At 43.1% G+C, this 22,418-nt stretch overlaps 2 protein-coding genes and 1 long non-coding RNA gene across 4 annotated transcripts in view; 1 reads left to right on the forward strand and 2 right to left on the reverse strand.

Moving 5' to 3' along the window:
• Window positions 1–7: 7 nt before the first annotated feature.
• On the forward strand, window positions 8–1,088 carry LOC116926670. Its single transcript, XR_004396213.2, has 2 exons — window positions 8–168; window positions 265–1,088. It is a non-coding gene; the product is annotated as an uncharacterized LOC116926670 (long non-coding RNA).
• Window positions 446–5,644, reverse strand: LOC116926669 (intraflagellar transport protein 122 homolog). Its single transcript, XM_032933599.2, is given in 21 exon segments — window positions 446–822; window positions 900–1,087; window positions 1,153–1,207; window positions 1,209–1,457; window positions 1,523–1,597; window positions 1,678–1,777; window positions 1,860–2,004; window positions 2,074–2,351; window positions 2,415–2,581; window positions 2,651–3,217; window positions 3,292–3,594; window positions 3,665–3,802; window positions 3,864–3,972; window positions 4,057–4,145; window positions 4,220–4,417; window positions 4,492–4,570; window positions 4,634–4,713; window positions 4,778–4,988; window positions 5,054–5,174; window positions 5,234–5,343; window positions 5,447–5,644. Coding segments are annotated over 21 exon segments (3,573 nt in total). The 5' UTR covers window positions 5,506–5,644; the 3' UTR covers window positions 446–570.
• Window positions 5,645–15,436: 9,792 nt separating this feature from the next.
• LOC116928169 overlaps window positions 15,437–22,418 on the reverse strand; it is a 30,995-nt gene continuing 24,013 nt past the window's right edge. For both annotated transcript variants that reach the window (XM_045176045.1, XM_032935277.2), the window contains exon 4: window positions 15,437–21,247. In XM_045176045.1, the coding sequence (XP_045031980.1) occupies window positions 17,615–21,247 (3,633 nt within the window). In that variant the 3' untranslated portion in view covers window positions 15,437–17,614. The remainder of the gene's footprint in view (window positions 21,248–22,418) is intronic.

Raw genomic sequence — 22,418 nt, forward strand, 5'->3', positions numbered from 1 at the left:
TATCTGGCTTGGATGCAGCTTGACTTCGCAAGGCTCTTTCAATGGTTCGTCTGCTCACGAACTGCCACGTATGCGTGAATGAAATAATGCACACATTATTTCCGACAAGTGTGCATGTATATTATTAACGAATACTCAACAAGTCTTCCCGTGAATTTTTCTTAAAAAGTGAGTTTAAGAGATTTTCACGAGACGACAAAGCTGATTGATTTTCCAATTTCAAAAGTCTATACTGAATCCACTGACCAACTGTAAATTTACTAGGGGCGTGCATAATTCGGATTGGACGATTATCAAGTTACCTTTTTTCATTTCATCAATTGATTTAATCGACTGTGACTTTTTCTTCATCCAAGACGTTGACGGGTTTACGAAGATTTACGCTTAATACAACGGTGGCTGAGCTTACAGCGCTAGCCAATGCCACACTTCGAAGGGGAAAAAAGGCAATGACATTTTTATTTATTGATAGCATAACAAGAGACTTGAATGGATTAGGATGTAAACAGGAACGATAACAATAAGGACGGTATCGTGATCAAGACAGAGCAAGTGGGGATCCCAGTGAGATCAAAAGGTAGGGCTGGAACGATTCGAGCGGCAAAACGGACATTGGTTCTTTTGCAGGTAATGCAACTCATAGTCGTCAGCATGGAATATCTTATTACAATGTTTGCAATGTTTGAGGGCAACATCGGGCAAAAAATTGCGGTAGTACTGGCTAGGCAAGGGGGATGGCCATCGACAGATGATCACTTCGGTGGGTTTCAGTTGCAGCAACGCATCACGGTTGAGAACTATTTTCGACGTCTGATCTCGTAACTTTAAGAAACAAAGAATTTGATCATATTTTTGTTTTTTCACTTACAAAAATTTCAATAATAAAAGAAACCACAAACCTGGTGAGGATAAAAATATGAGGCAAAAGGATCTGCAGTCGATTGTCTGTCGTTTTCGTAGAGTTGATAGTCTTCTCCTCCATTCTTCACGTCCAGCGGTCTTTTAGGGGGTTCCGTTTTAATCAATTGCTGGGCTTCTACAGCTGAGATATCCTCCTCCACGTAGAACTCGACCAGAGGAAGAATCTCTGTAATATTTCAATAAAACCCAGATCAGATTAGAAATTCCATTTCGATAAGTGAATCATCCGACCGAAAGAAATAAAAGAAAAAATGAAATTTTCGCCGCAGTGGATGCAACAATTTCCCACGTGGATTGTACAATGGGTTGCTCATGGAACACCGGTAGCAAAGAGGGAGGAGATCCTCGGCATCTTGATACGGTTGGGCGCGGATACTTAACACAGCCAAGTCGACGCTTTCCTGAAACTGAGCCGGTATTTTAAGATTCTGCAGCAAAGTCACGGCATGTTTGGCCGTTTTGTAGGCCCCCAGTGTCTTGGCATGCTTCATTAGCGAATAGACCACAGCAAATTGGCTGATACCGGTGAGTGGACCCTGTAATAACAGGTGCCATTTTTCAAACAATCTTTTTCCATGAATATCGTCTTGTTATCATTTACATGAAGTGTTTCATGAAGCAGGTAGCGCGCCATGTTAAAAAGGGCTTCCGGAAGGCTGGAGGTGAACGGTTCATTCTTTAAAGAAAAAGAAAACAGACGTAAGAGTTTCGCAACCCACTTGATAATTTTGTTCATGGTATAGTTCAGATTTATACCGTAAAACGATGAATTGCTTTGTAAGCGTAATAAGCCGAACTCTTGCGTTCCAAAGCGTGAAACTGGGTAACGTGCTTCAACGTTTCGTTAGGTGATTCACTAGTTCAGTTTTAAAAAAAAGTATTAAATTCGCATAACTTGAAAGAAAATCGTCAGCAAATGTGCTCTCTTAATAACTTACGCTTTGGCTGCCAACTGGAGTCGATGTTTGGCAAAAAGCCAGAAGAAATGCGATGCGTCCTCGTATTTATTTAGTGCCACGGCATTCATCGCCAAAGTATTGAGGACACGTTCTGCCTCTTCCAAACAACCCGCCTCATAATAAGCTTCAAATATGAAACGCGGGAAAAAATTGGTAGAACTTCGAATACTTCTTTTTAATTAGAATCCTTTACCTTGTTGGGCTTCGATAAACTGTTCCTGCTCGGCTAACCAACGAGCATAGGGCAGATAAACATTGCGACTGAGATCAGGATGCTGCTTGACGAGGGCCAGAGCCTCAGTCCATGCGCCACATTCGACTAAAGCCGCAGCCAGCGCGGCTGTATCACCAAGACGTCGGAGGATGTCACAGGCCAGCTGGACGGATCCTAAACGACGAAGATGGTCTGAAATAATCCGCAATGTAGACGCTTGATCCTTTGCATCCAATTTCCGCGAAGCGTCAACAAGCCTTTCCACAAATTGGCAAGAGATAAGTTTCAACCTCGAATTTAAATTGTTCAGCGTTACTCACATAGATGTCCAGCCGTTGGCTGCAATAATCTCGACAGCTTTGAGAATTTCACCAGCATTCAGGTACATTTCGGCTGCAGTTCGCGGGTCGTGAATATTTTGTGCCCAGTCGGCCCGTTTTTTTAGGATAGCCATTCGATCAGCCGTGCTATCACTACTCAGATACTCCTTTTAAGACACAAGAAATAGAATGCGTCAAAAAACAGTTCATCACATCAATATGTAAAAATAAGATACTTGAGCTTGATCGAAAAGCCGCAGGTCTGTGAAGAGCGCCACAGCCTTGTCACTGCGGCCGCATTTGCGGTAGAGTCGGGCAGCTTCATTGAATTTCCCTTGCCAGGCAAGAATATCACCAATAAAGACGTTGTGGTTGAGATTCGCCTGGGGTCCGCCAAGTCGTTTCTGGTTAGCGATAGATTCCATTAACTCCAGGTACTTGTAGTCCTGGATGCGCTGAAACGCCTGTGTGGCGATTTCTAATTCCAGCGCGTTCACTGACTCGTGAGCTAGCTGTGACCAATCAGCCTCTGTTACACCCATGCAAGCTACTTCGTAAGCTTCGCGGTATAATTTACGGTCAAGGTACTGGTACATAGGTGCCGACAAGGGCACCTGAAGTGTAGTCATGCTGTAGCCTTGCAAACAGAATATTTTGGCGCCGTAGAATCCAACGACGTAGCCCTGGAACTTTTGCTGGTGACAGGGAAAGTTTGATGCTTTGATGTTCAACCAATTCTGACCCGAGAAACACAACATATCTTCGCAGTGAATGTTCCAAGCAACGCTATTTGCATGAGGCTCCTACGCTCACGGTGGAACAAACGTGTTACAAAAATTTCAACTTCAATTGCGAGAAACGGAAACCGATTAGTTACCTGACAAAGGAGTTCACCATTGCTCAACTGATAAACGGAGCAGGTGTTATTATCGTCGACGATGGCCACCTTTTGACGTGAAGAACTCAGATCCAGACAACGAATAGGAACGCTGATCTTGAGTAACTCTACAGGGAAAGGATTATCCAAGAAGATTTTTGACACCTGGCCATTTTTCAAGCCTAATAAAAGGCCCTCTTTATTTGCCGGTCCGCCCACGATTTTTATATAGCGGACGGGTGAATCTAGCGTCCATTCTCGTTCCTTGACGCCTTGGAAGTTCACCGACTGCAATTTTTTCTCCTGGAAGACAAGGAAGCGCAGACATTGTATAGAAGACTAATACGTTTTGCAAAACAAACAGCTGTCTTACATGGCAGAGAATGATATGGTTGGTGCAGATGACCATAAGACTGCACTCGAAATTCTGACTGATTCGTTCCTTGAGAACATAATGCAGCTGTTCACTTTCCTGCTGTTCGTAGATCATCAATTTCTCCTGCAGTTGGACCTAGACATTTTCAACAAAAATGACACCGTTTGATCACATGGATGCTTATGGCACAACATACTGCGAGGCGATTTTTGTAGATGGCAATCTTTTTGATAAGGTCACGGCAACAGATGCGCACTTTTTCTTCCGTCAGCAAGTGGTGCACTACCACGTCTGTCAGATGTTCCCTGTTTTGTTTATGGTTTTTTTGCAAAATAACACGTGACGTTATAAAAATCTTTCGGTATATTCTTTTGTTTATCGATAAATACCTAAAGGCGTAGCGTTCTTTATAGAGACCGTGGACGGTACTAAAAATCAACTGATGGCAGCCGACGGTGCCGTCTTCGCTGCCGACGGCCTGGAAGTCATTAATTAGCAGGAATTTAAAATTGTACCCAGGACAAGTAAAGAATAAAGTGGCAAAAAACGTACAACAACGGTACTGTTGAGTTTGGTAGCTGTGGCCCAAACCCATTTGCTGCATTCAGCCACAGGGCCAAGGGCATATCCCTCGCTGCTGAAAAGTTGACATTGGCGATTAGAGCCACAAACGAGTAGATAGTCGCCACCAGCGTGACGGTAAGGAACTATGCGGCAAGCATTAAAACCCAAATGTTTCTCGGAGCGAATCTATTTTAGAATTTAAATTAAAACTAAAATGTTGGATTCAAAGAGAAACACTGGCTGACAGCGTAATATCATACTTGCATCCCATTCGGAAGATGAAAGGACAATGTCCGATTTCCCCAATCGGTGACGCAAAGCAATTCCGTTTGATCGGTCCTATGGTTTTAGGGTGACGAGTTATTTAAACAGATTTGTTATACATCAGTGCAAGATCGATACCTGTTTATGTTCCAACATAAAGCCCACACAGGTGATTGGTTGCCTCCTGGTCTCTCAACTTTAGCTTTTTCCTCTCCAGACTGAGACAAATGAGGAAATTTAGCGGTTTTGGATGGGATTCATCAATGGTAATTCTAATGTTACCCTATTTCGAATGGTGACAGTGCCATTTGCCAAACCCAAAGCTAACAAAGTCCCGTCATCATTCCAAGAACAGGTGCAGATGCGTGAATTCACCTTGTACTTTTGAACATTTTTCTGCTCTGGGCTCCATAAGCCAAAGTCGCTGGATGAACAACTGGCAAGAATAGGACTGACTGGGTTGTAGGAAACACACTGGATGGCATCATTGTGTCTGTTTGAAAATAAAGGACAAAAATTATCATGTGGCTTTGATGTTGTGTTGACTGTAATTTCTACGAGTATTTGAGGATGGCTTCCATGCTACTAGTCCAAATGATGACATTCTTGTCAGCGCCACCTGAAGCAAAGCGTTTCCCATCTTTTGCAAATGCTACACAATAAACAGTATCTTTGTGGCCTATAAAATGTAATGATTGTCAACATTAGGAACAAATAAACTGCAAGAGAAATATATACCTTTAAGAGAGTGGAGCAGAGTGCCTGATAATGCCTCATACACCAATACTTTATTACCAGCTGCAGCAATCAGTTGTATCCCGTCAGCGCTGAAACATAGGTCGTAGATCCTGAAAGTTGCCAATAGTTATGTTTAATTGTGATCCGTCATACATACAAAGGAAAGAGAGCAGATGTCCATCTGACTCAATCATTCAAGTCTATAATTATTACTGTTGTTCTGAATTGTCCCGAGTATGGACCTTGTCCACCCAGATCGGCACTGTCCTCATTATAACCACTGGCCCAAATTACATATCAGGTTGATTAATATGACATTGGACGATAAATTCTAAACGTGTTCAGTTCAGATCTGGCAGTTGGGACTTTTTGTTTGGTAACAAACCGATCACCAGGGCAACAACTGTAAATGTCAGAACAACGCACTCTCCTCATTACAGTAAGAAACACTAGCGCTAGATGGCGAAACGTGGATTGAAATTTGAAATATCAAAAGCACCATGTTTTCTTTCTTGGTGTCGATAAACCCGAACGAATAGGCATTTTAAAAAGAGAAATCAAGGTCGACGCAATGGTTGATAACGTACTAGCCTTCTCCAATTCTTATTGCCTATTATTAAAATGGCACATCTCAGCCATCTGTTTAAAGAAGTCCGAAAATGCTTAGACACTTCTACCGATTCCCCATTTCCTTTTTCTCCCTCCTCCATTAACCGTATATAGTACACAGACATAATCATTGACCTTTTACCTGATTAACGGCAAATGGTTTTCTTTTTGTTTCGTCTTTAATGACGGCTTTTGTAATCGATAATTTAAAGAAGGCGACTTCTTTCTGAACTTTTTCTCACCAACCCTCCCCCCTTATTCCATTTAGGAAATTTGGACAACAACAAAAAAAAAAAAAGGTCTCATTTTCTTTTCTTAACTTTAAGAAATTGAGTGTTAGAGGGGGTTGATAGCGGTGCTTCATTTCGTGTGGACAAAGAAAATAAAAAAATTAAAAACTTTTTGGATACACATCCAACAAGTTTTTCCAAACTTATTTTTTTTTTTTCTTTTAGACGCGGTCAATATGGAAAAAGTTCTAAAGGTGGAATTGAGTGGGAGGATAAGAGGCTTTTGCCGCTTGTGTTTTATTTTTTTCTGATTCTTTTCGCCTTTTTTTTTTTCGCCGACAAAGAAGTTGGAGACGATACCCCCTCGGACCTCCGGTTATAAGGAAGAAGGAACCTAGCGATTAATTAACACGCTCTCCGCAAGCGACTCCGCGCTCGCGCTCACCTCATCCGCACAAAACACAAGAAGATAAAAAATCATAATTTAAAAAAAAAAAAAAGGGGGGACCAGGTCTCTATCTATAGAGATCCCCTCCTTGAGTTTATGTACATAAATACCTGAGTTCTCTATACACAATGTGTCTACTTTTAGACTGTTCTCAAAAGAGAGACAGACATCCTTTGGAAAGAAGAAGGAGACGCTGGCGAGCAGCAATTATTTATTTTTCTTTCTTCTGACCATGGCCACTTAATTTGTAACGACCCACTTGACGCTCAACGCGAGGTAAAAAGGCAAATTCCTTCCAAAAGTTGTGCTGTTTTCTTTTTTTTTGGCTACATGTGATTGTTAAGGTATATAATTTGGTTTAATCGATCTTATTTAGAGAAATGCAAGAGCTCTAGATTTGCTGCTTAGAATAACAAACGTATTGATGACAGACTAGAATTTATAGTGTTTGAGCCATCTACACGTGGATTTAAAAACCAAAAGGTTTTCTTATTTTCAAGGGAAAATGCATCACCAGGGTGGAGCCCCCCACATTTGGACGTATACCTGTAGACCTTATATTACACACACATAGTAGGATGTCATCATAAAACGTTGAGGGAAAATAATATATATCGAAGGATTTATAGGATTCATTACTAGCTCTCTGCGGGAATTACTATAAGATATTAGTATAATTTTTTTTTGGGGGTGGGGGGATAAATATTTGATTTTCATTTTTTTCTTTTTCTCGTCCAAAACTCAATGGGGGGAGCTGTTCCTCTCACATATTTTAACTTTTGTGTGTGTGTGTGTGTTAACCGGTGGCTATTCATCACTGAATGATCAAACAGAAAAAAAAAAAAATTTGAATTTTGTTTTTTTTCTTATAATTTTGATTGCATCCGTGTCCAGTTTCAAAGAAAAAAGAAAACATTCACGTATTGACAACGACCTGAGCTATAATAACTGGTGTGTCTATAGAAGCATAGACCTGCTCAAATATAATCACCTGCTGTGAGGTTGGTTATATCTCGACCCGAATTGATGATCGTCCCTTCCATAGAGAAAACATTTGTTCCTTCTAAAAAAAAAAAAAGTTTTCATTTTCTTTCTTGGGGGTCAGTTTGGGATTGTTATAAACAAGACATGTCCTTTACTATATCAAACGATTTTTTTGTTTTTTTGTTTTTTTGAAATGCAGATCACATTTTGGTATCCAATTGACAATTTGAATCGACGCTTTAAAACTGGGATTAAATGACGTCACACTTCCCTTCTGGCTGGACGTTCACTAATTCGCAACAAAAAAAAAGAATAATAATAATATAAATAAAAACCAGTTTTAATCATCATTATAAGCGCCACCCGGCTGCGTGTGTGCACATAATGTTTGTCTCCGAGCCAAAGATTCAAAAAAAATAAAAAATAAACTGTTAAATAATAAGAAAACAAAAAAAGAGAGAGAGAGAGAGAAACAGATGGGGGAAAAAAAGGGGGGGGACTGTCATCATTTTTTTGTTCATCATCATCAGCGCCATCGCTTTTTTTTTTTCTTCGCTTTCTGATGAATAAATTTCCCTCATCCATCACGTCGGCTCCCGAAAGGTTTCAAAACTTGCCTCTTTCTACTCCAACCCCACAAATTTATTTTTTTTTTTTCCAGAAAATAAAAACTTGTTGTTGTTTTCGCCCTACAGCAATGTATCCGACACACAAATCCAACTATATATATTGTCATTCCCCCTAAAAAAAAAAAAAAACATAAGAATAATATTTTTGTTTCACGAGCGTGTGTGTAGATGATGATCATCGATGAGGCCGCAACAGGACGGCGCACTTGACTAAGGCATTTCGTGTCCCCGGAGCTATATGGATATGATTGGCCATCTTATATGTTGTGGGCTGCTGTTCTGATGGGTTTTCATCATCTTGCCTTTTTTATTTTTCTTAACGCACAGTCGAAGAAAAATAGATATAAAAGCCCGTTTTCATCCTTTGGAGAGAGAGAGAGAGAGAGCTGCATGTATAAAATATCGTTATCATCGCAGAAGGAGGAGGAGCATCTAGGAGGTCGAAGAAGAAGAAAGACGCGTACTGAAGAGATTCATCATCCATCATCGGAGCGGTTTTTTTGCCATCGTGGACCGTCAGCCCCTGCGAGGACTGAGGTGGACTCAAAAGACACACCGACCTCCCCCCCTCCCTCACACGTACCCGAGTAGATACATAAAATATATTCAAATAAATAAATAAATGAATATCTATACCGACGAAAGCTGAGAGAGAGAAAAAAATATCTCGATATGCCTAAAGCAATTCATTTTTTTTTTGTTTTGTTTGTTTGTTTTAAAATGTATAGCGCGCCCTTCCTTGAAACTCGTAAAAAAAATCTGTTCAATTGATATCGTTTGTTTTCTTTTCTTTTTAAAAATAAATCATCATCTCTTATCTGCCGTGTGTGTGTGTGTGTGCTGCTGGTTATATAATAATTATAGAATTATGTCTGATGCTATTAGAGTTCCCCTAGTCTTCTTCTTGAAACTTACGTGATTATTAGATTTCTGGTTGTTTCAACAAAAAATTGATATCTACTGCTGCTGCTGCTCTCATCTCACTGTCTAATTAGATTTTCTCGTTTTCTGGCTGTGTATATAGTAATGACTTTCTCATTGTTTCCATCAGCCCTGCTCAACTGTTTGCAGGTGAGAATTCCTGTATGCACAAGTTGACCGTTTCTCAGCTCGTTAAGAACGCGATCGTTTCGTCATTACGACATTCTTGTGGCCTAATCAAATAATGCGATGGAGGAGTGTTTATAATATAAGATCGGCCAAGCATCACGCAAATGTGAATACGCAAATCTTGAATGCCTAATTTTATTCCATTACATATAATAATGTTCACATCGAATATGAAATTGAAGAGATTCAATTTGATTCGATATCTCATCGGCCGCTGTCGTGTACAATCACACCGTTGTAATATTGCCAGAGCCTCAGGTTTGAAGGTACAATTCTTTTGGTGCCTTATTATTTATTTATTCCCCCAAAAAAAAAAAAGAAAAAAAAACAGGGCGCATGATTATTAATGGCCATCAACACGCCGGCTGTATGTATATGCATATTTGCTACATGTCTACCGATAATTCCATCCTGAAGGCACACAACATCATCACGGCGAGATGATTCTACCCAATAATGACGCGCGTTCCCAGCTGCTGTGTTGCCCAGCACTCTGCATGCATATACACCTCAGGGTTGATGGACTTTTTCGAGCAAATTGCCTTCCAGCTATTTTCGAAAGAGACTATTATGTTTCATTACAACAGGTGAATACGTCCATTCAAATACTGCAGCATTAAAGACGATTTAAAAAGAAGACAACTGATCAGTTAAATATATGCAAAGGAAGTAAAGGCAGATATATACACACAGAGGCATGTTAAATAGATCTTTCTAATACGAGACGAAATAGAGTTCATCTGGCCGTAAAGACAGGGACGGATGAGGATAGGCTGTGTAAAGGTTACGGACGTAGTTTTGATGTTATCGGTTCTGGCGTCACTAGCGAATGAGAAGCGGAGATGAACGAGAGGACGAACTGTGTAACACACACACACATATATAAGAAGAACGAAAACTGAACAAGCCCAGCAACATGGACACACAAAAAAGAAACCCCTCCCCATCTTTTGCCCTTCCCGTCGGTCGTTTTCTTTTTGATAAAAAAAAGGAAAAAAAATATATAAAATAGAGGAAGAAGAAAAAGAACGTGACTGATATATACAATCGCGAGATGGGATCTACTGTCCCAAAATGGCCGCCCTCCTCTTTCTTTCTACTCCCAACGCTCTTAAGCTATATAGGAAAGAATCGTAAAAAAAAATAAAAATAAAAGAAAATCTAAAAAAGAAGATGGAAAAATACCGATGCATCTATCCTCCTCTTTTCCCCAATAGGAACGGTGCGACGCGGCTATTGGCCGAGCTACAAACTTTCTTCGTGCAGCAGAGTTCTTCTATTTTTTTTTTTTTTAAAAGTCCAGTGTGTGTATATCTTGTCGCAGCATCTGATTTGGCTTCCTTCTTTCTGTGTATAAGAAAAAAGAAAAAGTGAACTTTTTTTTTAAACGTTAGTGCGATGGGAATGATTGCGCTTCGATATATTTCCACCCCAGCCAATGGCTCTCACGAAAGATAACATTCTCTAGCAAAGAATTTTAAAATGCTCTTGAAATGTTGTCTCGGGGAAATTGGACCTAACGTTTGGGGGAAGGAAAGAAACATGAATTTTGTTTAATTCTTTTTTGGAAAAAGAAAAGGAGATGAGGTCACGTCGTCGCCTGCGTGTCGTTTGATCACGAAGAAAAAGTACAAACCACACACACACACACACTTATAAACAAGACACCAATATCGTAGCGTATATACACAGACTGTTGTGTGTGTGTGACCAAACTGTTGGTAGAATTGAGAAAAAAAAGGGGGGAAAATAAAGAAAATAAAGAGCTCGTTTGCCATGGCAGTGACACACAACGCTTTTCTCTGACCTCCGTGACCTTTTTATTTTTCCCTCTCTCTTCCCATTTTGTGGGCGTTTTATTTCCTTACGTAAAAGTCAAATTTTTTTTTTAAATTTTTGAAAGGACATATTTTTTTTTAAATTTTTCAAAAAATTTAGGTAACTTCTCCTCTTATTCAATGTGATAATATAATTGAATTTCGAATTTCCCGCCGCGTCTGCAACCCAATTGTTATGCAATTGTCGACAGGCCTCGTGTGGTCGAGTTACTGGTTGGACTGGAAATTATTTATGCACTTGTGTTGCGTGTAACCGGAATCCGCCAGAGGGCAAAGAGTTCCCATAACTCAAACTCTCCAGCATCACATGTCTGCCCGTTATTGCGTACACATTTCAAAAGAAAGAAAGAAATGGCCTGCTGCTCGATGTGAAGGGAAAACACTTGACATTTTCTGTCCCCAATATTCGATAATAATAAAATAAAAAAAAAAGGGGATACTGAAAAAAACAGACGATTCTTTAGCGGATCGCATTTCACGGCGTGCTCGTCGTCGACACTTCACACACAAAAAAAAATTTTTTTAAAAGGGGGAAACGTCTATAAAACTTGCGGTGTGTATATGTATACACAGCAGATATAGGATTTCACGACCGCCTATTTTTTGATAGAGCGTGTGGGGCATATAACAATCACGTTGATGTGTTTGTTATTAGCTGTTATTTTTATTCTTTTTAATTTTTTTCTCATTCTAGTCTTCTTCTTTTTTTTTGTTTAAACGGCCGCGAATAATGCGAGCATTGCACGATAACAATAAAACCAATTAAAACATCATAACCAGGAAACGACTTTTACGTTTAAAAAAAAAACCCCTAAAAATGGGAGCTACTTGTAAATATTTTTTTATTTTAAAAAAAGGAAAGAATTACACCGTCATCGTCTTTCTCCTTATTTTAGAAAGACTGGAAGCGAAATATAAAAGATGAATTCATAGCAAAGGAGCAGTCATCGATTTGAGCAGAGGAATTCGAAACGTCACTGGAAAGCGATCACGATCACGACGGGAAAAAAAATAGGAAATTAAAATCTTATAGTCATCAAGTTTTATGTATAGGAATCTAAGAAATACCAGTGTGAAACGATTGATCTTCAAATAAATAACAATCATCGGGAAATGGAACTCGTTACATTTTTCACGCATGTGCCATTCGTTCCAATAGACCAAGATCTCAAGGTCTGATCTCTCCAACTCGAAAACGAAAGAAAATGATAATAAGCCAATAAAATAAATCTAAAAAAACAAAAAAAACGGGAGATTGATCAGAATCGTGACTCGAAACGGGATCGAGCTTTACATGTCCCAAAAAGAAAATATTCAATTATTTATTGCGCGTCTGGACAAGAACACACAACACAAATGGTTTAGATATTTTTATAAATATGGAGTGGCTGTAACTGCTTTTGTTTTGATTGACGAACGCTATCAAAACATTCACTGCCCTTTTTTGGGTGTGTGGACACGAATAGTTATTTTTTTTTCGATCGCATAAAAGAAATGAAATTGAGAACAACTGGATGATGATGAAAAGAATAGAGAGGAGCTATTGTATTTTATTATTATTATTTTTTTTTTAGGGGGCTGCTGGGCCTTTCTTTTCTAGTTCATGTTGCAGCCCTCGCTTGGACATGGACACTTTGTGTCTGTGATTGCACCAACACGGCACAACAGAGTCTCTCTCTAGTTTTTTTCCTTTTCCTTTTTGTGTGTCTGATGGCAGGTGATAAATCATATGCTAATTTGTGGCTTATACCTTTTGTCCTTTTTTTTTTTTCTCCCCTCCACTTAAATACAAAAAAAAAAGGTCCCTCCACACACACAAAAAAAAGTTGAAAATCGCTGCCCTCCCCATAAAAAAAAAAATATATTATATACACTCTGTGTTTTCTCCCCCTCTTCTCCAAGTTTTTATAGACTCGACGCTTGTCTAGCTGATGTGAGTGTGTGTAGGTTCTATGTGTAAAAAGTACCGCCTCCGATAGTTCTCCATCTCTTTTCTATGCAAAAAAGGAGGGGGGTGAAGGAGGAGGATAGTGTACCTGTGTAAGTTTTTCTGGTCGCTTCTGCTGCTGCTGCTGCTGCGTTCAACATAAAAGAAGAAGAAAAGAATGATGAGCGTTGAGAGATTCCCCCTGCGGAGTTGTAGAGAGAAATTGGTCAGGCAACTGTCGCCCGTGTTTCTTTTCGAATTTTCAAGTCAAAATGAATTCAAGTCATTTAAAAAAAAAAAAACGGGATCATTCACGGAAAAATGTAGAAAATTTAAAATTGGGTGCCGAATCAAAATGAATTCCGGATAGGAGGGGTCACCGACAAAGAGAGGCCCCCCCCGTCAAACTTCCGGCTTTTTTCATGTACACACAGCAGAAAACAAACAAACAAACAAAAACTGATGATAATTTCTGTTGTCCTGTAACTAAACAAATAATAATCAAATAAAATTAAAGCTAGAGTTTCGTCTGGCCGTGACGTGAATCGTCGGTGCACAAAACACATCGCACACAAATGAAAGAAGAACTGAGGCTTTTGTTAGACACGCTCAATTGACGGGAACGCGTTGCCGACCTCCCTGCGTGTCTATTTGTATTTATTTCATTTGCTGCGGTGTCTAATTAAAATAAATGTAATCCTCTGTGACACTATACAGGTCTACGTATAATGACACAAACAAAAGGTTTGTCTCTTTTTCTCTTGTTATTGTTGTGTGAGAGAATCCAACCATTTCAACACCGCAGGTGGGAACGACGTGTCATGAGAACGAAATTCGAATTCAATTATTTGATAAAAGGGGGTGATGCCAACAGCTGGACAATGTTACACAAGCCGTGTCTAATTAACATACCTATACGTCCACTGAAAACCAATCGAAATCGCCATTGGTAATATATACGTGCCATTTGCATCGGCCAAATCAGTTAAGACAGAGTCCGTTTGATGAGTCAATCCTTTGCTTTTTTTCATTCCCATTTGATCGCGATAAGTAAAACATCTTGGCGACCGAACCGACTCTCTTATGCCTGACTGCCTCCTCCCCTCCTCTCCCAAGTGTGTGTGTGTTCACACACACACACACACTACTAGATGGCTATATAGGCTGCTCGCATCATTAACTTTGAGACGCGTTCAGCATATAAGAAAGCCTGGAACGTTCAAATGGAACGAGCCGACGACGTGTACTACCAACGACGCGACTCTCTGTGTAAAAGAAAAAGAAAAAAGGAAGAGAAGAGATGAGAAAAAGTCAAGCGGCCGTGGCTTCCGGAGAGAGAGAGAGAGCCCTTTTTGCACGCTCTCGATACGTTTCTCTCATAGTGTATAGAAAGGTTTTCTCGACACTTTGACAGTTAACGAGAGATGAGATCGTTTCCTGAGATCTCTCTCCCCCCCCTTAGCTTTTGTGGGTCATTGCAAACTCGCTTTCCTTTTTATTTTTTTTAGCTTTTAAAAATCATCAAAGAAAAGAAGGGGGGGGGAATATAAGAATTTGAATTCTACATATGAGATATGTACAACAGATGAAATGTTTTCAGTCCTACTCGATAGCAATTTAAAATGGTTGCTGTTTATACACTTTTAATAACGACACATAGCGGGAAAACTATCATCTCGTTGAGGTCAAAATAAGAAAAAACAAAACAAAAACAAAAGCTGTTGATTAGGCCGAGGGATGACAATGTATAGGATAACTTTGATGATAACACTCAAAGTCTCCGCTTTAAAATGGCATGGTGACTTAAACTATGTTCACAAGAAAACTATTCATCAGTTATACTGGCAATACACAACCGAGCAGAGAATAGAGGTCGAGAGTGCTGCTCGATGCTCATTAGCCGTGAATGGGTTTAATGACAGCGTGACAAGGCGTATAACCGGTCAACCCCCTTCCTTTTCTCTCTGTGTGTATGTATACACACTCTTTTCATCTTTTTTTCTTTTTTGTTTGTCTATTTATCTTCTTCTTCTTCTTTGAAGTCATAGAGAGCAACAACGGAACTGCTGTGTGCATGCGTCTGGATTGCTCGCCCTCGTCCCTCGCTTCCCCCCCCCTCGGACTTCCGGACTTTGAACTCCCCTAAAGCATCAGCCGACCGTTTTCTGGCTTGCAGAATATACATATACATCTAGCACAGAGAGAAAGTCCATCCATGTACATATAAACACATAAAAAGACAGAGAAGAAGTACGTAGTTAAGGACATGAGTTTTTATACATGTCTTCAAGTGCCCATATAGAATGTTTCATATCTATTAGTCTATATGTATATATATACGCAAGCAATAAGCGCCTCTGCTGGACGCATCTTATAGTCCAGCATTGCACATTTGAGAGGATAGATGCAAAACGAATTGGGGTCAACATCTTTTTTCTGTTGTATTGCTAAACAACGGACATTGACAGACACACGGATTCATGTATACACACAGGCGCAATCAGCAGCGAATCAAAACCAATCACACACACACACACACGTATATCGTCGTATAACCACATTATTAAATGAGAGAGTACAATCGGGTTGGAGCTAGCAAAAGACCTATAAACTAGCCAATCGTCTATTCCCTCCCCCAAAAAAATAATAATAATAATAATAAAGAATTAGACATGCGTGAAAAACGACGAGTGAAATGATGGGCAGGACGACGATTGGTTTGTTTTCAAAGGGGTTGTGAAAATTCCGATTATGTAAAAAAAAAAAAAATGTGTGAGGAATTTTGAGGAAGAAAATAAAAAATTACATTTTGGCGCGTAATAAGAAAAATTCAAAAAAAAAAGGGACATGTAAAATTTATTTTTAAAAAATTGACGAATGAGATGATTTCTTCGGGAATGAGAATATATTTCAAAAAAAATTAAAATAAAGTGGGGAGGGGGGAGACGACATGAATTAAAGACGGAAACAGAAATCGCCATGGCTGGACCACAATCACACGTAAACATCATGAAAAAAAATTGGGGAAGAGCAAATTTAAAAATCAAAGTCTTTTTTTTTTTTTTTTTTTAGGCCTTCCATTCAAATTTGATAAACATGTAAATGAAATGAAATTTAAAAAAACAAAACAGCATTTGTTACACACAATGGACAACGTTATGTTATGGAATATTATTTCCTCGTTTTTTTTTTATTTGTTTGGCTTCTTGGCCAAAATCGTGTGGACAGCAGCCAAGATGGGCGAAAAAAAAAAAAATCAAAATTTCAGAGGAAAAATCCCTAGAAAAAAATTAAAAACATTTTCGTGGATATCAACATCGTCTGAGGTGTGGTAGGCCTATTATATCGAGAGGACAAACGGGAGCAAATAGCAGCGGAGGAGAATTTATTTCATTTTTTTTCAATTAAAATCTAAAAAAAAATTTCAAAAAAAAAAAATCACCGCGACTCTCGAATTCAAATTGGATGGCAGGGGGAGGAGGGGGAAATGCAAACCCCAAAAACAAATATTCGACAGGCATTTTTTTTCTTTTCAAAATTAGCAGTCGTACAGTTAATAGTGGTAAATAGTAATAGTTTATATAATAGTTTATGCAAAATATCGTGCAGACGGATTACGTCAATAAAACGCTGCCCATTGGCGTCTTTTGTTTTTCAACTTTCAGATCCCGTTATTGTTTTGCATTTTCTTTTCAATTCATTTTGAAGATAACGAAAATTGAGAAACGAAGGTAAACACCAAAAGAAGAGGAATTAGAAATATTTCCCTATTTTTTTTTTTTTTCGAGGCGGTGGTGAGGTGGGGGAAACACTTAATTTTAAAAGGGAAAAATTATTTCATTTTTTTATTGTTTTCTTTTTTTTTTTTTTAAATAAAATTTTGTTTTTGTTTGATATTCTTTTTGTTGTGGTATAAAAGAAACGTATTTTTTTTTTTCGTTTTTTTGGCTGTACAAGAAAGAAAAAAAAATTCACCAACAACAACAAAAAAAGAAAAACAAACGACGATCAAGCTAATAAATAGATTAGCAAAGTGGGATTTAAAATAATAAAATAAAACTGAAAAGGAAACGTCTATATAAAAATGAAATTCGCCTCGTGTTGTCGGGGGTCTCGAAAGCGATCAAAGAAATCATTTTTAAAAAAAGAAAGAAAAATCTAATAATTAAGTGATAAGATGAAATTTCCATTTCCGTACAAGAGATCCGTTGAAAACGCAATTTTTTTTTAAATCTCTCTTCTAATGTTCAATTTTCTTTTAGTTTAAATTTCGCGCCACCGAACCGAATACGACAATTGCCAAATTTCATCAATTTCTTTTCATTTTCATTTCCACACGCGTTTAAATAATAATAAAACAATTAAAAAAAGAAAAAATTAAATCCGGATCATTGGGAATCTGACGCGTTTTTGCAAAATGTTTCCTTTTTTTTTTATGTACACACGCAAACAATAAAAACAATTTAAAAAAAAACTGGGTCCGAACGAGACGAGAGAAAAGCGTTCAAAAAAATTTCTTCTTTTCACGTGTGTGATGATTCATTAGAATATAATAAATCCCCCCCCCCCTTAACAGACAAACCTTGTTGCCCCACACGAATTTTGTTTAGACGGACGTTCTCAGCGCCATGGACGAGGCGGCGGATGGAGGCGATGGCGACGTGGAATTTGGCGGATGGGGCGGCGACGACGCCGAACTGTCCCTCACCGACGCCTTGCCGTTGATGATAGTGACTTGATTGTTGTTGTGATGATTAGCCAGGCTGACGCCGTTCATGGGCGCATGATGGTGGCCGTTGGGCGCACCGTTGGCGCTGGCGGCGGCGCTGGCCGCCGCCGCCGCCGACAGGAAGGCCGCCGCGGCGGCCGACTGTTGCAGGCCCGACAGGAAACTGTTGGGATTGCTGGCGTGGTGGTGCGTGGCCGCGTTGCCGTGGTGATTGAGACTCATGTGGTGGTGGTGGTGGTGGTGGTGGGGCGGGTTGGCCAGGAACGGGGCCAACCCGTGCATCATTCCGTGCGCTTCCGCGTTGGCGTAGATGCGGCTGAGAAACTCGTCGCGCAGCGACGAGAACTGGTGCAGCGAAAAGTCCGCCACCGGGCCGCCGCCACCGTCCGGCTGGCCGGCCGACGAGGCGGCCGTCGGCCCCGTTTTGGCCGTGGGCGTGGTGGGTGTCGTCGGCGTCATGGCCAGCGTCGGCGAGGCGACGGGAGAGGCCAGCGGAGAGCATCCGCCGACGTGGAAGGCCGACGTCTCCGTCGACAGCAGTTTGCGGTGCAAATTCAAGTTCTGCGCGTGCCGGTCGCGGCTGCGCTTCGACGGGAAGGCCGCCGCGCATCCGTCCACCGTGCAGCGGTGCATCAGCTTCAGGTGCACGTTCTGGTAGTGCGTCTTGACGCCGAAGTGGTTCTGGAAGACTTTGCCGCAGGCCGAACACCTCCTCGGGTTGTCCTTGTCCAGCGGGACGCTCGACGAGTCGCAGTCGGAGCGCGGCGAGCCCGTCAGGCTGTCCACCAGGTCCTCCTCCTCCTCCTCGTCGTCGTCGTCCATGTCGAGCGGATAGGGCCGGATCGAGTCGGCCTCAATGCCCGTCACGTCGCGCATCTCGACTCCGCTCAACGGGGTGGGCGGAGCCGACGACCGGTTCGATCGGGGAGCGTCCAGCTCCGCTGCTGGCCCAGAATGATGGCGGACCCGACGAGGCCTCGTGTGCTGCTGGCCCGTTGCTGTTGCTGTTGTTGTTGTTGCGGACGTTATCATCTCAGCACTGGCCAACCCGTTTTTTGAATCCAGCCCGTCGTCCGCATCGTCGTCAGCGTCTTCGTCCGTCCGGTAGCCCACGGCCGGCGAGTGCTGCCCACGCGCAAAGTCCACCTCCGTTTTGATCCTCTTCGTCTGGCTGTTGTTGTTGTGATTCTTGCGCGTGCGGCCCGAAGACGATCCGCCGCCCGACCGGTCCGACGCGTCCGAACGTCCGTCGTTGTCCGACAGGTAAGCGTCGGCCACTTGCTGTTGTTGCTGGAAGAGCCGCGTCGGGTTTTGGCTCTTGCGCTTGCGCACGGCTCCTCCACCTCCGCCGCTACTTTGATGTCCAGCTTGTTGATGTTGTTGTGGCTGTTGCGGCTGCTGTTTGGGAGAGGACGGGACGTTGTTGTGGCTCCCCAGGTCTTGGTGATGGACGCCAGCCGGCCCGCCATGAGCCGATTCGTGGCCGGCCACGTGATGCAGCCTGTTGTTGCCTGCGCTGCCTTCCTCGCCTTCGTCCAGGCTGCTCAGATCGTCCAGGTCGTCGTCCAGGTCGTCCGAAGAGGCGGCGTAATAATTGCGCCCTTTAATGACGTCGCCATCTGGGCCCATTCCGCCACCATTGCCGCCTCCCGACGACGACATGGACGAAACCGAACGCTCCCTGTGCGACTCTCCTCCACCACCACCACCCAGGCCGCCACCGCCCAGGCCGCCGGCCTTGCCGAAACCGTCCGGCCCCATCATAGCGGACGCGTGGTGCGGATGATGCATTCCGGCGCCGAGTGCGGGTAGATGCGCCAGACCGGGGAAGGCCCCCGAAGGCCCGTGAGGTCCTCCTCCGTGCTGGACGTGCGAAATGAGCGAACCGAGTGCCGGATGGGGCTGCGACGTGCGGCCGTCGTGCGGCGATATCTTGCGCCTCAGGTGCGGGCTGTGCAGTTTGGGGTTGGGATTGGCGCTGTGCCTGTTGCGGGAGCGGCGCGAACTAAACATCATGTTGCACCCGTCCACCGTGCACTTGTGCATCTCGCGCAAGTGCACGGCCGAAAAGTGGATCTTCAAGGCGCCCTTGTCGCAGAACGTCTTGAGGCACACGTTGCACTGAACCCTCTTCTTGCCCGTGGCCGGATTGATCAGCTGAGTGCCCAGCGGGCCCAGCGGATTCCAGCTGCGTTTCATCGACGATCCGCCGCCTTGCCCGCCGCTTCCGCCCTGACCCCCACCACCACCTCCGCCACCACCACCGCCGCCACCCTGAGAGCCGGACTTGCCCGGCCTGCGCATCATCGTCCGTTCGGCTTCGCTGAGCGAGTCGGAAATCTCGGGCCGATTGCGCTGGCCGTGATGGCGGCCGGCCGTTGCGCCGCTCTTGCGGGTCAAATTGAGCGCGTTCTGCGGCGCCGTCCCGCTGTCGTACATGTCGCTGTCGTCCATCATGTCGTCCTCGTCCCAGTCCAGCTCGCTGCTGCTGCTCGAGGCCGAACGCGACCTGTGGCGCTGCTGGTGGCCAGCACTCCTGTCGGCCGCGTGGGCGTCGGCCGGCGGCTTGTTGGTCAGACACAGCGGCGAGACGGCCGCCGAGTGCTGCGCATGCGCCGCCGTCAGCGACTGCAGGCTCTTCAGATTCAAAGTGCTGGCCGACGAGGACGAGAGCGGAGGCGGCGTCAGGCGGATGCGATTCGATTCCGGGCTGCGACTGCAGCGCTCCTTGGCCGACTGTTGAACCACCGATCGGAAATCGAACGGCTGCATGCCTTGCAGCCGGCCTAGCGGACTCTGCGTGGCAGCGGCGGCGGCTGCTGCGGCGGAGGAGGAGGAAGAAGAAGACGAAACGGCCTGCATGTTGTTGTTGTTGTTGTTGCTGGACGTTAAACTAGCGCTGGCGTGGCTGTTGGAGATCGATGAAACGGGCGGACTGTGCTGCTGTTGCGGCTGGACGGCGGCTGTGGGCAGTCGCGGCAACGTCGTCGACTGGTGAGGCGCTGGCGGAGGTGGCGGAGGCAGGTTCATCATGGGCGGCAAGCGGGGCAGGTGATTCAGCGGGCCGGGCGGGCCGGTCAGCCCGGGAATGAAAGGAAACGACAACGAATTGAGCGGGTTGACAAACGCCGGTAGACCGGAATGGCCCAGCATGCCGGCCAGGGCCGCCTGCGGATTTTGCTGCGCTTTCTTCAGAAACTCCTTGATTTCCGAATTGAGTTTCAACTGTTGTTGTTGCTGTTGTTGTTGCTGCTCCCTTTCCGACGAGCCTTCCTTGTTGTTGTTGGCCGTCGGCATCCTGGCGCTGCTGCGCTGCTGTTGATCCGAGCCGGACGAGGCCGACGAAGCGGCCGCCGCAGCTGCCCATGTTTTCGTCTCGTTCTCGTGTTGTTGCAAGATGCGAGAGGCGATGACGCGCGTCTCGCCGAACCGAAGGAATTGTTGCAGAACCAACGGCTCTTCGTCACGTCCGCAAATGCTCCACACTTCAACCGGCCGTCCCTGTGCATCCTGTTTCCATGCAAAACATTTTCATTAAATTCATTTCCCTTTTTTTTTTTTTTGCTTTTAATAACCAAAAAATCTAAACGTATCGACTAGAATTGGCAACGGTGTTTAATCACGCAGAAATCTTTTTCCCCTTTTTTTTTAAATGTTTCAAGATTGAACGATAGTCCACCTGGCGGATGAGTCAGGTGCGTCTTCTTCTTTTTCAAAAAAAAAAAACAAGACACAAAAGCAAAGTTGATGAGCAAAGGGCCCAAAAGCGAGACGGACGCAAACAGACCGCACACACACAGACACTGAACGCTGTCATTATGACGCCGGCCGGTTGGTTGAACTCGATAATGACGTCACACGCCATATGTGATGTCTGTGTGTGTGTGGGAGGGTGGAGGATTCTTCTAGTTTCGGAGCGTTTGCTTGTTGTCGACGCCGTTGCGTCTCGTCACTGTCTTCTTCTTTTTTTCCCACCCGACGCCCTCGACTCATCAACCATTTTCTCTCCCGTGACAAGACAAGCCCCTTGAAAAGAGAAAAAAAGCGGCGTCGGCTTTCACACACACACACACACACACACACAAGAATTTTTTTTTCCTTTGTGTGTGGCCGATTCCGGAAACCAACAAACGCAGACACCGACAACGACGACGACCGATTTGCTTTTATTTTATTTTTTCAAGTAAAATTTAATTCAAAAAAAAATAATAATTTTGGAATTGTAATGACTTTAAAGTGGTGACAGTTTCAATGAAATTAAAGTGAAATTTTATTTTTTTTTTCAAAAGGGACTGCAAAAATTAATTCTCCATCACGGCCGTCCCTTTTTTTATTTTTGAATATTTGACAACACAGCGGTGTGTGTGTGTGAAACAAATTCGACAAGACAAAAGCAAAAAAAAAAGTGCTGACATGTGAATAGTAAAAGAAGAAAATGAAGAAGGGGGGAGGGCTTAGAATGTGGTATATTACGTGCGTGTGTGTGTGCGTCTGCCCAGCGCAACTCCAATTAGTTCGGACGACAGCTTGAAAGCTCCGGATTGACTTCCCCCCCTTTTTCTTCCTTCTCTGACTTATTTTCTTCTTCCTTCTTTTTTTTTTTTTAAACGCAAATTGATGAGTCGCGGTGGCCGGTCAAACGGGACTGAACGACACCGCTCTTTCAGCTCCGGCGCCCACG

The sequence above is a fragment of the Daphnia magna genome, linkage group LG7, assembly GCF_020631705.1.
Source record: "Daphnia magna isolate NIES linkage group LG7, ASM2063170v1.1, whole genome shotgun sequence".
Classification (NCBI taxonomy): Eukaryota; Metazoa; Arthropoda; class Branchiopoda; order Diplostraca; family Daphniidae; genus Daphnia; species Daphnia magna.